Genomic DNA, 17,355 nt, shown 5'->3' on the forward strand with positions numbered 1-17,355 from the left:
TTTTTTTTTTTTTTTAGTAATTAGTTTGAGTTCTCTGTGGATTCTATTCTGGTTATTAGACCTTTGTTGTATCTATAACTTGCAAAAATCCTCTGAGGGCTTTCTATTTGCTTTACTTAATGTGTTCTTGGCAGTGCAGAAACTTTTTAATTTGATCAGATCCCAATAATGTATTTTTGATGTTGCTTCAATTGCCCGGAGTGTCCTCCTCATAAAGTATTCTCCCAGGCCAATTTTCTCAAGCATTTCCCCCTGCACTCTCTCTAAGAATTTTTATTGTTTCATGTCTTAAGTTTAAGTCCTTTAATCAGTGACAGTCAATCATGTCTTAAGTTTAAGTCCTTTAATCAGTGACAGTCAATTTCTGTTAGAGGAGAAAGGTGTGGGTCCAATTTCAATTTTTCACAGGTTGCCAGTGAATTCACCCAGCAACATTTGTTGAATAGGGAATTTTTTCCCCAATTTATATTTTTAATAGGCTTATCATAATCAAATGATGATAAGTGGGTTCATCTCCTGGTGTTCTATTCTGTTCCATACATCTATCTCTCAACTTTTGTGCCAGTACTATGTTGTGTTGATCACTATCACTTTATAGTATAGTCTAAAGGCTGGAAGCGTGTTTCCTCTTGATTTTTTTTTTTTTTTATTTCTGAGTAATGTCTTGGCTATTCGAGGTTTTTTCTGTTTCCATATAAAACAAAGTACTACTTTTTTCTGGTTGTTAAAGTATGACAGAGGAGCTTTAATAGGGATCACATTAAATCTAGATTACTTTAGGTAGTATCGACATTTTAACAATGTTGATCCTTCCCAGCCATGAGCATGGTATATATTTTCCATTTGTTGACATATTCAGCTATTTATTTTCTCAGGGTTGCGTAGTTCTCTTTATAGAGGTCCTTCATGTCCTTGGTTAGATACATTCCCAGATATTTCATCTTCTTTGGCACTTGTGTAGGGAATAGAGTCCTTGATTTATTTTTCCCCTTGACTATTGTTGGTATATATTAAGGCTACTGATTTGTGAGTGTTAATTTTGTAACCTGAGACGCTGCTGTATTCTTTGATCACTTCTAGGAGTTTTGTAGTTGATTCTCTGTGATTTTCCAGATACATAATCATATAGTCTGCTAAGAGTTACAGTTTGATCTCCTCTAGTCCAATTTGGATCCCCTTGATTGCTTTCTCTTGCCTGATTGCTATGGCTAAGACTTGCATTACAATGTTAAAAAGCAGTGGGGACAGTGGGCATCCTTGCCTGGTTCCTGATTTGAGTGGAAATGATTTCAATTTTAGTCCATTCTATATGATATTGGCTGTGGGTTTGTTGTAAATGGCCTCTAGAACCCTTGGGATATGGCAAAGGCAGTCCTAAGAGGGAAATTTATAGCAATGCAAGCCTTACTCAAGAGAATGGAAAGAGAGGAAGTCAATAACCTAATGGGACATCTAAAGCAACTGGAAAAGGAAGAACATTCCAACCCCAAACCCAGCAGAAGAAAATAAATAACTAAAATTAGAGCAGAACTAAATGAAATTGAAAGCAAAAGAATCATACAACAAATCAACCAATTAAAGAATTGGTTTTTTTGAAAAGGTCAATAAAATAGATAAAACTGGCTATCCTAACCAGAAGTGGAAGAGTAACATCCCTAATTTCATCAATCAGAAATGATAAAGGCCAAATAACAACAGACTCCTCAGAAATTCCACAAAACCTTAATGAATATTATATAAAACTCTATTCTCAGAAATATGAAAACCTGAAGGAAATAGATCAATACTTGGAAACATGCTACCCTCCTAGACTTAGTCAGAAAGAAGTGGAAATGTTGAACAAGCCTATAACAAGTTCCAAGATAAAATTAACTATAAGAAATCTCCCCCCAAAGAAAAGCCCAGGACCAGATGGTTTCACATCAGAATTCTACCAAACGTTTAATGAGGAACTACTACCTATATTACTTAACCTTTTCCAAAACATAGAAAAAGAAGGGATACTTTCCATCACATTCTATGAAGCAAATATCACCCTGATACCTAAACCAGGAAAACACCCAACAAGAAAAGAAAATTGCAGACTAATATCTCTAATGAATATCGATGCAAAAATATTCCACAAGATCCTAGCAAACAGAATCCAACAACATATCAAAAAAAAAAAAAAAAAAAAAAAAAACTAAAAGGCTTCTGCACAGGTAAAAGCTCTACAACTAAAGCAAACAGCCTTAAGAATGGTAGAAAATTTTTGCATGTTATGATTCTTACAAAAGTCTGATAATTAGAATCTATGGAGAGCTCACATTAATCAACAAGAAAAGAATAAACAGTCCCATTTCTTTGTAAGAGACTTGAACAGAAACTTCACTGATGATTACAGATGAATGACCAACAAACACTTGAAAAAATGCTTATCATCTTTAATCATGAGAGAAATGCAAATCAAAACCACTTTGAGATACCACCTAACCCCAGTAAGAATGGCCCATGTCACAAAGTCCCCAAACTGCAGATATTGGCATGGATATGGAGAGTGGGGAACACTTCTATACTGCTAGTGGGACTGTAAACTAATACAATCTTTATGGAAAAAAGTATGGAGTAGAGAATCCTTCAGGAATTAAAAGTTGACCTTCCATTTGATCCCACAATTCCAAAAGAACAAAAATCATTTTACAACAAAGCGATTTGCACCAGAATTTTTATTGAAGCTCAATTCATAATTGCCAAATTGTGGAAGCAGATCAAGTGCCCATCAATCCATGAATGGATTGACAAATTGTGGTATATCTATATCATGGAATACTATTCAGCCATTAAAAAGATGAAGGCTTTACATCTTTTATGTTTACATACACAAAACAAATTTTTAAATAAATATTGCTTACCTGATCTATATTTAGCTTCTCCACTTTTCTTATTGTCTTTTCATAAATAACATTGTTTCCTGGGAAGAAATGGCTTCCTCTCTGAAATGGAGACAGTGGTTCCTATAAAGACAGAGAAGAATATGTTTTGTTTTATTTTATTTTATTTTTTGAGACAGAGCCTCAAGCTATCTCCTGAGTAGAGTGCCATGGCATCACAGCTCACAGCAACCTCCAACTCCTGGGCTTAAGTGAGTCTCCTGCCTCAGCCTCCCAGGTAGCTGGGACCACAGGCACCCACCACAATGCCTGGCTATTTTTTGGTTGCAGCCGTCATTGTTGTTTTGGCAAGCCCGGGCTGGATTCGAACCCACCACCTTGGGTGTATGTGGCTGGCACCTTAGCCACTTGAACCACAGGTGCCGAGCCTGTTTTATTTTATTTTGAAAGTTATCTTTTTAGAGTAACCTTAAATTAACCAAATATCCAGTCTCTAACAGGTTCTGAGGTAGTGACAGACTTTAGGAGGAGAGTGGAATGATATCCCAATAATATACTGAGAGATGCAACATGGTATTAAAGATAGTCCACTTTATGAAAGAATACAATCTGGATTTATCCTACTACATTTTACTATGTTTAACAAAGTCTTTTGAAGAAATTGGTGGGGAGTGGGAAAGATAGCTTTTATTCTGTTTCTAAGGCAAGGCAATGTTTTCTCGAAGTTACACAAACATAATGTCAACCTCACTTAAATTGGGATCACTGGCAGGTTTTTTTCCATGCTAAAATATTGCTGGGGAAATGAAAAATAAACATAGTTTAGTACAACTAAGCAATAAAGTAGGTATAACTATACTAAAGGTTTTTTTGGGGGGACTCAACTTTGGTGCCCTTGAAGTATCGATTATTATTTGTAATTATAATCAAGGATAAGGATCTCAGAACAACATGTGTTTTGAATATTGAGAACAGAGTAGAAGCTTTAAGAGCCCCTGTGTATCTCCATATAATCAACTAAATTGCTGTAGCATTAGCCAAAGTGCTTAGAAGATGCCAGTCAATGACATATAGGCTGGTGACATGTTTAAGATCTGAAATAAACCAGAGGAGGACTAATAAGAATAAAACCAGGATTCCACAATAAATATAATGTCCACTACATTCTTTTCACTTCTTTGGTTATTCATTTGAGTCTTTACTTGCATAGAGAAAGCTGTTTCTTTCCTATAAAACAAAAGTGAATTCATTTATATGGTAATATGGGGAAATAGTATAGAAGGGTATATGGCCAAGCCTGTTGCCATTAATGTGTAATGGTAACCATTTCAAAATCAACAAAATGTAGCATTTTTTTTTAGTCTGCTTTTATAAATATTCTTAGAACAGTTGAACTAAAACACTGGTTATTGAGAAGGCAAGATACTTTTAAACCAAAAGCTACACAATTCTTGTACTCGAGTTTGAATAAAGGGTACTTTAACTAAATGTTCCTTGGATACTTTGATAGAACAAATATATAAGTGACTACATTTGATTAGATGATGAATTATCAAATCTAAAAATAGATGTATTTAGAAAGACTCCCACAGAAGTTATTTTGTGTGTTTGTTTTTTAAAAAACAGTCTCTTTGGTAGATACTTGAAATCATGAAATACACATTTATGTGCTTTCTATGCATGATGTACTTTGCTAAATGCTATGAGGCATAAAAACATGAATCAGGCTTATATTATTACCAGGAGAATTTAATATTGATCAGGGTTCATCAAACTACAGCACACTGTTTTTGTACTATCTTCAAGCCAAGAAAAGTATTTAGATTTTTAAGGACTGCAAATTAAAAAAAAAAAAAAAAAAAAACTAAGAACACCATGGCCCTATGTGGACAGCAAAGCATAAAGTATTTACTACCTCACCCTTTACAGAAAAATATTTTCCAATGCATGGTTTAGATACTATATTAACACAATCATGTAAAATATAGGGTAGAAAGTGACATGTGCCCATAAAGGTACAGAGAAAGAACTTATGGGATAGAGTTGAAAAGAAGAAAGGTTGCATTCCATCAGCCAAGTGCTGAGGTACGATATCTGGCATCTGAAAGGTGGTTAAGATGATATTTTAAATATGAGAAAGGAGATAGAAGATAAAATGATATTCCAAGTGAAGGAAAAAAAATAATTCAAGTCACCAACTTTGGAAAAGTGTGAAGTTACATATAGGAGACATAATTGGCATATAGAGCTTGATTCTCTGCAAGCAGGGAGACGTTTTTAAGTGCTTTTACTTTATTATTTTTTTTTAATTTTTTTATTAAATTATAACTGTGTATATTGATGCATTTATGGGATTCAGGGTACTGATTTGATATACAATGTGGAATGCTTATATTGAACTGATTAACAAATCCATCACCTTGCTTATTTATTTGTTGTGGTAAGACAATTATACTCTTAATAGTTTTGAAATGTACCATTGCATCATGCACATTAGGTAAGGTACCCCCGAATACCCTCCTTCCTCCTTCCTCCCCCCGCCCCTCCCCTCTCTCTCCTCTTCCCTTCTACTTTCTGGACTATAGTTATGTTTTACCATTCATATGAATGTGTAGGGGATTATATATTGATTTCATAGTAGTATTGAGTACATTTGATACTTTCTTTTCCATCCTTGAGATACTTTACTAAGAAATATATGTGCCAGCTCCATCCAGGTAAACATAAAATATGTTAAGTCTCCATCTTTTTATGGCTGCATAGTATTCCATGGTGTACATATACCACAATTTGTTAATCCATTCATGGGTCGATGGGCACTTGGGCTGTTTCCATATCTTGGCAATTATGAATTGAGCTGTAATAAATATTCTGGTGCAAATGTCTTTGTTGTAAAATAACTTTTGATCATCTGGGTATATACCTAGTAGCGGAATTGCAGGATTGAATAATAGGTTTACTTCTAGCTCCTTAAATATTCTCCAAACTTCTTTCTAAAAAGGTTTTATTAGCTTGCATTCCCACCAGCAGTGTAGAAGTGTTCCCTTTTCTCCACATCCACAGCAACATCTGTAGTTTTGGAATTTTGTTATGTGGACTAATCTTACTGGAGTTAGATGATATCTCAAAGTGGTTTTGATTTGAATTTCTCTGATGATTAAGGATGATGAGAATTTTTTTCATGTTTGTAGGCCATGAGGCTGTCTTCTTCAGAGAAGTTTCTATTCAAGTTTCTTGCCCACATAGAAAGGGGGTTATTTGTTCTTTTCTTACTGATTAGTTTGAATTCTCTGTGGATTCTAGTTATCAGACCTTTGTTGGAAGCATAACCTCCAAAAATCTTCTCCAATTCTGAAGGTTGTCTGATCAAACTAAAAAGCAAATGCTTTGTTGTGCATGTAATGTATTTTTTATCTTAGCCCAGTAATGTATTTATGGTGTTGCTTCAATTGCCCAGGGGGTCCTCTTCATAAAATATTGTCCCAGGCCAATTTCTTCAAGTGTTTTCCCTAAACTCTATTCTAGTATTTTTATAGTTTTGTATCTTAAGTTTAAATATTTTATCCAGTGAGAATCAATTTTTGTTAATGGTGAAAGGTGTGGGTCCAGTTTCAGTCTTCTACAGGTTGCCAGCCTTAATTGCTTTTAAACAGATATATGAGGTGAACAGAATTTATTTCAAGAAGATAATTAAGAAGAGAATGAGTATAGATGAGGAGATCAGTAAAAAGATTATCAAGGACAGAACTTTTCAAAGATGACTCAGATCTTGAACTTGAGAAATCTACTACATGGCCAGTAGTACCTAAAATAAAAGTCTTAGGACACATTGAGTTCTACATGCCTCAATAAGAATCTAGGTTTGATTCATGTTTGTCTTCCTCATAACATTTAAGAAAGTATATAGTCCATAATAATCCCTTTAACATGTTTCAAATTAATGCAAAAAACTACCAGAGAGATGCTTTTATAAAAGATGTTAAGGTGGGAACTCAGATATAGACATTCAACATACATTTGAAAACACAGGTCTGGAGCTAAGATCCAGATTTCAGGATCATCTGCCTATAAGTACTAGATGAAACCAGGAAAATTTTGAAAGTGCACATGAAGATCAACAACAGAACTAGACAAGTCTTCAGTGGTCTGAGAATCAGAAGAGAAAATTATTGTAAGTCAAAAGAAGAGACATTTTCAGGAAATAATAGGAATTTAAATGCATCAGAGAGGTCAACAGATGAGAACTGCAGAGTGAATTAGATTTAGACTATCATAGATCTACTGAGTTTGACTACTAAAATCAGTGGAAGTAGGTTTAATGGAGGGGGATTTACAGAGACATAAAACATATATTTCAGTTTTTATTCCATCACCTACATTCTGTGGAAACTTAGGTAAGCCATTAATGTTCTCTAAGGCTCAGTTTAGTTAGCATAGGGATAGTAATGCAGGGTATTTGTATCAAATAAAATAATGTATTTTATTACTTATTTATTTAGACACAGAGTCTCTTATTTATTTAGACACAGAGCTGTTGCCCTGGGTAGAGTGCTGTGGAGTCATAGCTCAGAGCAACCTCTAATTCTTGGGATTAAGAGATCCTCTTGCTTCAGTCTTTGTGATCCTCTGGCCTCATTTTTTTTTTTCAATTTTTAGTAGAGATGGGGGACTCGCTTTTTTCTCAGGCTGGTCTTGAACCCTTGAGTTCAAGCTATCCACCTACCTGAGTGTTAGGATTACAGGTGTGAGCCACTGTGCCTGTATAAAACAATATATTTTAAAGTGCCCTTAATCTGTAATTTTAATGTACAAATGGCATTGGCATTTAATAGTTTAGCAAAATAACATTTAAAATCCATACTGTACTTAAAATAATTTTTGAGAATCTTTTTAGAGTTTATTGAGATATCAGTATGTTTAAAAATATACTGAGGAAAAGAACTTTACCCAGAGTGAATACCCCCTAATGAATGAACAGATGATTGACTGAGAGTGGATATGAACCTGTATCTTAAGGATATAACTATCTTCTAAGAGGGGCAAAAAATTTATCAAAAGCATGAAGCTTTCTGTGAACTATAATGAGAACTATTTTTATAAAATAAAATATAAAAGTATTGAAATATTTTTATTATTTTTAAAAGAAAAATGATGTTTTAGGCACTAACAGTGTTGTTTCTCTCTAAAATGTACATTGGTCTCATTATTTGAAATGACTTATTAACCAAAAAAAACCTCCATATTTAGGGAACTATTATTTTCCCCAAATCTATAAGAAAGTAAAACCAAATGTTAATATAAATAAATCATTCTGAGAAAAAAAAGTCAGCAAAATAAATTTAACCAGAAATTTTAGATTTCTCAACAATCTGCTCGACAGTTTTACTACTTTGGCAGCTTGTTTTTCTCAATCTGCCGTTTGAATTGGTGCCAAATCTACCCTAAAAATTAACAGGTGCTTTCAAAATGGCTGATCTTATAATCTTAATTATTACTTATAAAACCTCTGTCATTGGTTCTCACATCTAACAAAGTATGTCATCCCCAACATCTGCTTTGCTGTTCTCAGAGCTCAAAGACTTGTTGCGAATGTTTTTTTTTTTTTTAAAGTTTGCTAATTTGGTTCATTACAAGTTCATGTTATTCAGCTTCAAGTAGGTGTTCCAAACTTAGTGATCATACTTGTATGCATTAAATTGTCCTTAACTATGATTACAAGTCTTTTCATTTCTTCAACCTCTTCTGCTCATGTTTCCTCACTTTCTTCTTACAGAGAAAATCAAGATAATCTATCCCATGAGATTTCGCCATTTTCCTCCACACTTCAAAAATCTTCCTTTTCTAGTCCTTCCATCTCATTAAGGAGAAAGATGTACTACTTTTTTATTTTTCCCAGAAGTCTTTTCTCTCTGTGTATCTGGAGTCACATTCCCTCTTGTCTCTGTTGCCTCCCTCTCTTTAGCCTCCCTAATTACTTGTTCCTTCCCTCTATCTACAAATTGTCCCAGGTCTCTAAGATTCTTTTTTTCTTTTTTCCTTTAGCTACCATTCCATTTCTCCTTTCTTTGATCAATTTCCCTTTCAGAAGAATAATCCTTACTCATCTACAAACTTCTGGCACCTGAATTTTGCCTTCAAAAGTGTACTGAAACTATTCTCTCAAGTATCACTATCACTTTCTTAATGATTCTACCCTATTTTCAAACCTCATCCTATTTGGCCTTTTGGTATTTGATACAGTTTACCACTCCATTTTCTATTTGCTTTGGTTAGTCTTTGTTTACATCCTTCCATGACAACACCTCTACCTGTGAAAGTGTCTCCTTCTTTTTTTCCCCTTAAAGTAGGCATTTCTCATTCGTAATGTTCTGACTTCAACAGTTTCCATCATCTTTCAGTAATTTCTCTCATTTCCACAGCATCAATGATACATTTAAGAGGAGTAACTCCCATGTCTCTATCTCAAATGTGACGTTTCTTCCAGTCATTTTTAACTGCCTTTTGGGCACCTTTCCCTTTCATGCACCTCAAACAATACTGGATCAAACAAATCTCAAAATGTTCCCCTCTCCCAAACCAGCTTCTCTTCCTCCTCGCTTCTCAATACTTTTAATTTGACCACCATACACCAGTGTCTTAAGCTGAAAAGACTAGGGTCATATTTGTTTTTTTTTAATTCATTTTTTTGTGAGACAGAGACTCACTCTGTTGCTGTGGGTAGATTATCATATAATGTCATAGTGTCAATCTAGCACATAGCAAGCTTAAACTCCTGGGTTCAAGTGATCCTCCTGCCTCAGCCTTCGAAGTAGCTGAACTACAGAGGACTGCCATAACATTCTGGCATTTTTTTTTTCTATTTTTAGTAGAAACTGAGGTCCCACACTTGCTCAGGCTGGTCTCAAACTCCTAAGCTAAAGCAATCCTCCCTTTCGGCCTCCAGAGTGCTAGGATTACAGGTGTGAACCACCAGTCTCAGAACTTAGGGTCATATCTTACTTTTCTTCTTTTAGTCCCCCCATCCTATGAATAACCAAGTTTTGTTAAAGCTACTCAAAAATGCTTTTAAAAAAGATAGAAACTGATAAATTTGAGCCAGAAGCCCAGAGTAAGTCATACTTATTTAAACTTTAGTTTCCTAAAGTTTACAATATCAACATAATGATGTTGATCATATCAATACCTTAAATATCATAAAAATGCTTTTTTTATTTATCCAAAACAAATATGTTATCTATAACTTCTGAACTCCAATAAGACTTTATATATATTTTTCTAATGGCATCTATCCCATATCCTACCACACAGTCTATACAGCTGTTTGTGGACATGTCTTATTTCTCCCTGAGAGGAACTATAAACTCCCTTAGCTTGGGAAACATTTCTTTTTCTCTTTTTTCTACTTGAAGGCTATATAGTGTGCTCCCATAACAGGAGCTCCACACTGGCAAGTTGATGAAATTTATTAATTGGATTCAGTCCACTGATGGAACAAAGGTAATTTCCTTAATTTTTGGATCAAGCTTTAACTAGAATACATAGGTCTTTTGAACAAAATGATAACAAATGGAGAATAAGGAAAATCAGGAACAACCGAAAATAAAAAAGCTGAACAGAGAACTACATTGGAATCAGCTTTATTACAAAGAGGAGACAAAGAGGAGACAACCTGGGAGGTGAAAGAAAATGAAGTTACCATTTAGGAAGCTCAGCTATTATAAATATTGTAATTAAACTAGAGTATTCTCCTGGGAGTTTATAAGAACAAACAAAAAAGGAATATGCCTAGATAAATTGGAGAAGTATATCTAGATAGGATTTTTAAGCTACTTTGCAAAATCAGTTAGATTGTTTTTGTTTACAAAGCATGGAGCTTGAAATTTGTTTTATTTATCAATAAGGTAAAGAGTTAAAAGCCTAAAAATGATAATTTTTCCTCAACCCACTGCTGGGTCTTCTTCCTGAAAAACTATTTGCTTGTTTATAGTTAAATATAGCCATATTGATGAGTTCTTATAGGGGTGGGCTCAGTGTTTTCTAATATGTTAGATATTTGCATACACACATTAAATTTTTCTACCTTTTTAACTAGACTGTGAGTAAGGAGGTGCACATGTGAGTACCTAGATTCTAATATACCCCCATCATCAATTGTCCTTAGCTTGCAATTTCTTCTCTACTACCTGTGCAGTGTTCAATTTCACTTCCAACTCTGTGGTTTTATAATTTTTTTAAAAACTGGTTTTGCACCAGTTAAGACTTTAAGTTGAAGAAGTTTGGGACCTTGTTTTAGTCACTGTTCTATACCCAATTCTTAGGACAATTTCTAGCACATACTAGGCAATCAATAAATATTCAATGAATAAATTACAAAATTTCTCTGTGCTTCTGTTTTCTCATTTTTTTAGGATTAAAATGTATAAATAAATTGCCCAGTATAGGTTACATATTTAATAAATATGAATTCTTCCCTTTCCCCATTAATTAAAAATAAAGATTCTTCCAAAGCCACATAAGAATCACTGGCAATGTGTAATAGAATCCAAATGATTTCATATTTTAAATATCCTTGTCTATATCCTAGGCAAGGACAGCAATTCTCACATTATATATATATATATATATATATATATATATATATATATATAAATATATAAATATATAAAACAAAGTACTATATATATATATATATACATATACACACACATATAAAACAAAGTACTATATAGAACTAACTCATTGAAAATCTGGGATATCAAGTATAATATACATCCAAATATTCATGCATATTCCCCAACTTATGCGTGAAAGAAAAAAAAAAAAGAAAGAGAAAGGAAGGAGAAAGTGTTAAGTGATTGGCCAAATGAGAGAAAGAGATATACTTTCCTCTCCCAGGCCCTCTCTATTTCCCTCTCCCTTCTCTCACCTTTTCAATTTTGTTGTTTAAACACTAAATTTTGCAAAAGAAGGAATAGGCAAGTCATTTAGCTGTAACCACATTCCCTTTAAATATTTACGTGGATATATGAAAAGTCAAGCCAGTGTTCAAAGAAATCACCCCCCCCACCTCAGAGTTTAATAGGTTCGTATAGATGTGCATGCACAACCAGCAACCTGTCTAGTTATGGAGACATGAAAACATGATTTTTTCATAAATTAAAAAGTGTTAAGGCATAGTGGCTCACACTTTGGAAGGCTAAGATGGGAGGATTGCTTGAGGCAAGAACGTTAAGTCCAGCTGGGGAAACATAGCAAGACCCAATTTCCACAAAAAATAGAAAAATTAGCCAGGTGTCTTGGTACAGGGCTATAGTCCCATCATCCAAAAGGTAGACACAGGAGGATCACTTGAGTACAGGAGTTTGATGTTGCAGTAAGCTATGACGTTGCCACTATTCTTTAGCCTGATCAACAGATCAAAACTCTGTTCAAAGAAAGGACAGAAAAGGAAGGAAGGAAAGAAGGAAGGAAGGAAGGAAGGAAGGAAGGAAGAGAGGGAGGGAGGGAGGGAGGCAGGAAGGCAGGGAGGGAGGGCAATAGAAAGAAAGCCAGAAGGAAAGAAAGAGAGGAAGGAATGAAAGGAGGGAACAGATGAAAAGAAGGGATAGAAACTAGTAGAAAGCTAGTACATCCTTCCCACCCACCCTAGTTTAACTCTTTGATTGCTGCACCTGAGGCAAATAATTTATTTTATCTTGTGGGAGGAAGGATTATCTCCCATCATAGGAGAAAAATAAAGAGCAAAGCAAATAATTTATGCAATCCTATCTTGATCACACTGTTTCCAACTGTGAAAATGATATTCTCATAACTTCACAAAACCTTCTGTTGCAGCTAAAGAAGGGTGTGTGTGTGTGTGAATATGCATGCCAAGGAAGGCATATTACTGTTGTAAAAAGTTATCTTAAATTTTTCCTCAATGGAGAATCAATAACCCTATGTTCTCAATTCTGATGTGAGGACAATTAATGACCTAATACACAGTGGAGGTGGAGGATTGGAAGAGTAGAGAGAGGAATGGAGGGGGTGGGGTGGGGGGCATGGTGTGTGGTACAACTTTTTGGGGTAGGATACAATTATAAGAGGGTCTTTATGTAACAAATACAATCAATGTAACCTGGCTCTTTGTACCCTCAATGAATCCCCTAAAGTAAAATTAAAAAAATTCCTCAAAATTAGATACAAAACAATACCCTAGTCTGTGAAATGTAAAGTTATGTATCTCAGTAAAACATATAATAATGTAATTTTCCAGTCAGCTCATTGTTAGGCACAAAGTTCACACACCATATGCAGCAAAGGCATGAGGACAAAGGCTGAGGGAACTTTTGACTTTGAGGTCTAACCTTTCTGTTCTATATCTCAATGGCAAATATTAATAGATTATAAAGACTCTAACCACTGATATAGAAATTTACATTTTTTATGTGAAGACTGTGAAAGAATTTTGTCTGTTTTCTTTTGGTTTAAAGTAAACAAAAATTCAATGTAGTGTAAGGGTGGGGCTATACAAGTAGAAAGCCTTTATAATCTAGGAATTTCCAAGCTGCTTAGAACTGTTGCCGTTATAAAGCACAATGTGTGAGCCTAATGTTGTATGGAATTAAAGATGGTAATTTTTTTTTTTTTTTGGATACTAATGATGAGAAATTCACTTTATAACTAGAAGTCCAACATTCTGATTTTAATGATCTGGTAACTGACTCACTCTTCTTGTGTAAGCTACCAACTTATAAGAAATTATACTACATATTCTAGGAAAAGATTTTAATCTTACCTGTTCAGGATTTTGTACTATGTATCTCCTAATAGTGGTCTGTGGATATGTAGTGACTTTCACTGTTGGAGAATGAAGTTCCTATGAAGAAAAAGTAAAAACTACATATAATCACATTAGTTAGTAACCTTGGAGCAATCAGTAATAACAGGGAAAAGTCTGGGTGCAGTGCCTGTAATCCTAGTACTCTGGGAGGCCAAGGTAGGTGGATGTCCTGTGCTCACAGGTTGGAGACCAGCCTGAGCAAGAGCAAGACCCTGTCTCTAAAAAATATAGGCAGGCTTTGTGATGGGTGCCTGTTGTCTCAGCTACTCAGGAGGCTGAGACAAGAAAACTGCTTGAGCCCAAGAGTTTGAAGTTGCTGTGAGCTATGACACAATGGCACTCTACCAAGTGTGATAAAATGAGACTCTGTCTCAAAATGAAAAAAAAATTTTTTTCAGAGTCATTTGCATGCATGAAGACATATGATTTTATAATTTAGTTAATTTCAGTTTGAGAAACATAAAGCCTGGCATGGTGGTGTATGCCTGTGGTCTCAGCTATGTGGGAGGCTGAGGGAAGAGGATCACTTGAGCCCAAGAGTTTCAGTTTGCTATAAACCATGATGATGCCATGGCACTCTACCTTGGGTGACAGAGTGAGACTCTGCCTAAAAAAAAAAAAAAAAAAAAGAAAGAAAGAAAAGAAACAGGAAAATGGAAAACATGCTGTGTGCCCAGTTGGTGTGCTGGATACTTGACATTCATTTCATAATATCTTATCATACCTTCTAAACTGTATTTATGAGGGTTTAAAATTATCTGCTTCATTATAAATGTCATCACATGATTAGCAGAAAATATAGCTTAATTTTTATTAACTAAATCTTTGTAAAGGACATCTTATATTTTTTAAAAAAGGAGGAGCTATAAAGAAAAAAAGATATGTATTTACTTAATTAAATCTTCAGTGTGTTTGAAGGAGAGGGCCATAAATAACATTAAAACTGAGAAAAAACACTGTAACAAAATTATTTGTAAACTTGTAAACAAGCCTTCCAGAGGATTCTGGTTGAGAACCATTAGACTAAAGTTGCAAAAAAGGCAAAACCTGGGACTGGGAACCCACTCTCCGAGAACCATTTTCCTTAAGAAAATCACTTAATCTTTCAGTACAATGTATGCAATGTCAGACAATGTTTTTAAAGATTTTCCAGACAAATTGAAGGAAATATCAAGTATCTGAAGCTTTGTTGTTATTGTTGTTGTTTTTCATTTAGACACAGGGGATCACTCTTTCACCTAGGCTGTCATACAGTGGCCTGATTATAGCTCATTGCAGCCTTGAATTCCTGGGCTCAAACAATCCTCCCACTTTAGCCTTCTAAGTAGCTAAGAGCACAGGCATGCACCACTGTGCCCAGCTAATATTTTATTTTTTCTTTTTCTTTTTGTAGAGACCAGATCTCACTGTGTTGTCCATGCTGGTATTGAATTCCTGGCATCAAATGATCCTTCTTCCCACCGTGGATTCCCAAACATTATATTTACAAACTTCAACCCACCACGTCTGGCTTATTTGTATACTTTTGGTAAAAAGAGTAAATATCATCAATATAAAAAGAATTCTTGTATATCAATGAGGAAAAAAGTATCCATACTAATAGAAAAACGAGTAAATGATACAACAATTTATAAAAGAAGAAAATTAAATGGTTAATAAACTTAACAAAAAGTCTTCAACAAAACTAGGAATAAAAAATGTAACATTTTCTTCTATGGAAAGAGGAAAGATTAAATAATAATTCATGGGCTGAAATATGTAGCCATTAAATAATGATCTTGAATAATACAAATTTATATGGAAAAAGCTCACAATTTTATATGAGTTGAGTGAGAAAATGAGGACAAATACTGTATATATGGTATGACCTCATTTTTGTATTTGAATGAAAGAAAATACAGCAAAATGTTAAGAGTAGTATCTTTGGGTGGGGAAGGAAATCATAAGTGGTTTTGTTTTTGCTTCTTATATTATAGTACCAAAATTTTCTACAACAAACACATTTTTATTATCATCAATAATATGTAGAGTAAACCCAATTTTAAATCCCATCATTACAGGGCAGTGCCTGTGGCTCAGGGAGTAGAGAGCTGGTCCCATATACCAAAAGTGGCCGGTTCAAACCCAGCCCTGGCCAAAACTGCAGTAACAGGAGTGGTCAAGATGGCCAACAGGCACCAGTCTCCGACAGAAGCTCCTGTTCAGAAGAAAGGATAAAGTCCCGAGAAACACCCAACAAAGTAAAAAACTGGGAGCCCAGTTGAGAGAGAAGAGTGATACCGACAGGACACCTCTTCTGAGACAGACAGAGACTTCTAAAGGATGCTCCACAGGTACATAAATCTCTCCAAAGGAATAGGGCCCATCCCCTCCCCCAAGAAAGGTGTGCTTTTCCTTTGTTTCCTCTTCAACTGCTCCTCCGAGACTCCTACAGGCCACCGATAAACTGAGGACCTATTCTCTCACTCCACGAGTGAGAGCCGCCAACAGGGAAGTTTACTACTCTGCAGGAACCCAGTTGAGACTCGGAACACCCTCCCCCAGGCAGAAAAGTGGAACTGGCGTTTGCACTGCCATTTTGAGTTTCCAGTCCACTCTCCCTCCCCTTGCCCGCTGGGACAGGGAGAGGAGAGCCAGGAACGACATCCACCCACCCTTCCAAGACCAACCCCCTGTCCCAGTCCTTCACCGGGAGAACTCCTTGATCCACAGTTTCGGTGTGCAGACGGACCCCCCTCAGTCAGCCCATTCTGTGCTCAGCTGTCTCCCCGGCTGCTATCTGCACTTCCCGAGACCTTGGTGCTGGTGACCGGGACTGACTCCGAACAGGGAGGGCTGCACATCCCACCAGGCGTCCGCCTCCGGGGCTTTGGTGGCCCTTGACAGTGGTAGACTTCTGCTGGGTCAGGTCACTGAGCCGCGCCCACCTCCCGGAGCCCTGCTGGCCTGCGGCTTCCATTGACTTCTGCCGGGGAAGGGCACGCAGTCCCGCCAGCTGCTTGCTTGCCTCCAGGGCTTTGGTGACTGGCAAGGGCAATTGACTTCTGCTAGGGCATGTCGAGCAACCACGCGCTTGCCTCCTGGGGCTCCCTGGCCCTGGATCACCATCAGCCCCTGTCTAAGAGGGTTGCGCTGACACGCCAATGTCACTCCAGCCTCCAGGGCTTTGGTGACCGGGGAGGGCAGTCTCACGCCCACCTCCCAGGGTCTTGTCAGCTGGCAGTCGCCAGCACCTCCCGCAGGGAAGGGTTGCGCCATCCAGCCAGCGGTGCGCGTGCCACCTCTGGGGCTTGGCGAATTGCGACAGCAGCTGACTTCTGCTGGGGCAGGTCGCGCAGACGTGCGCCTTGCCTCCTGGGACCTCCTAGCACGCAATCACTGTGACCTCCCACCAGAGAGAGCTGTGCCATCCCGCCAGGGGCAGGTCGCGCACCCTTCTCACCGGGCCTTGCCAGCTTGCTGTCACCAGCAGCTCCTGCCTGGGAGGGTCCTGCCATCCCGCCAGCGGTGCACCTGTGTCTGGGGCTTTGGTAGCCAGCAAGGACAACTGACCTCCGCTGGGGCAGGTTGCGCCTGCCTCTCAGGGCCTTGATGGCTACACTGACTCCTGTAGGGGTGGGCTGCATCACCCCGCCTGCTGGCCCCACCTCCCAGGGTCTTGCC

General features: G+C 36.8%; 1 protein-coding gene across 1 annotated transcript in view; it reads right to left on the reverse strand.

Moving 5' to 3' along the window:
* The window catches only part of POF1B (POF1B, actin binding protein), a 117,843-nt gene that overhangs the window by 72,119 nt on the left and 28,369 nt on the right, over positions 1 to 17,355 (reverse strand). The window contains exons 3-4 of the mRNA XM_012812067.1: positions 13,648 to 13,728; positions 2,893 to 2,993 (exon numbers count right to left, since the gene is read on the reverse strand). Coding sequence (XP_012667521.1) covers positions 2,893 to 2,993; positions 13,648 to 13,728 — 182 coding nt within the window. The remainder of the gene's footprint in view (positions 1 to 2,892; positions 2,994 to 13,647; positions 13,729 to 17,355) is intronic.

The sequence above is a fragment of the Otolemur garnettii genome, unplaced genomic scaffold, assembly GCF_000181295.1.
Source record: "Otolemur garnettii isolate 467f Iridium unplaced genomic scaffold, OtoGar3 scaffold00186, whole genome shotgun sequence".
In the NCBI taxonomy this organism is placed as follows: Eukaryota; Metazoa; Chordata; class Mammalia; order Primates; family Galagidae; genus Otolemur; species Otolemur garnettii.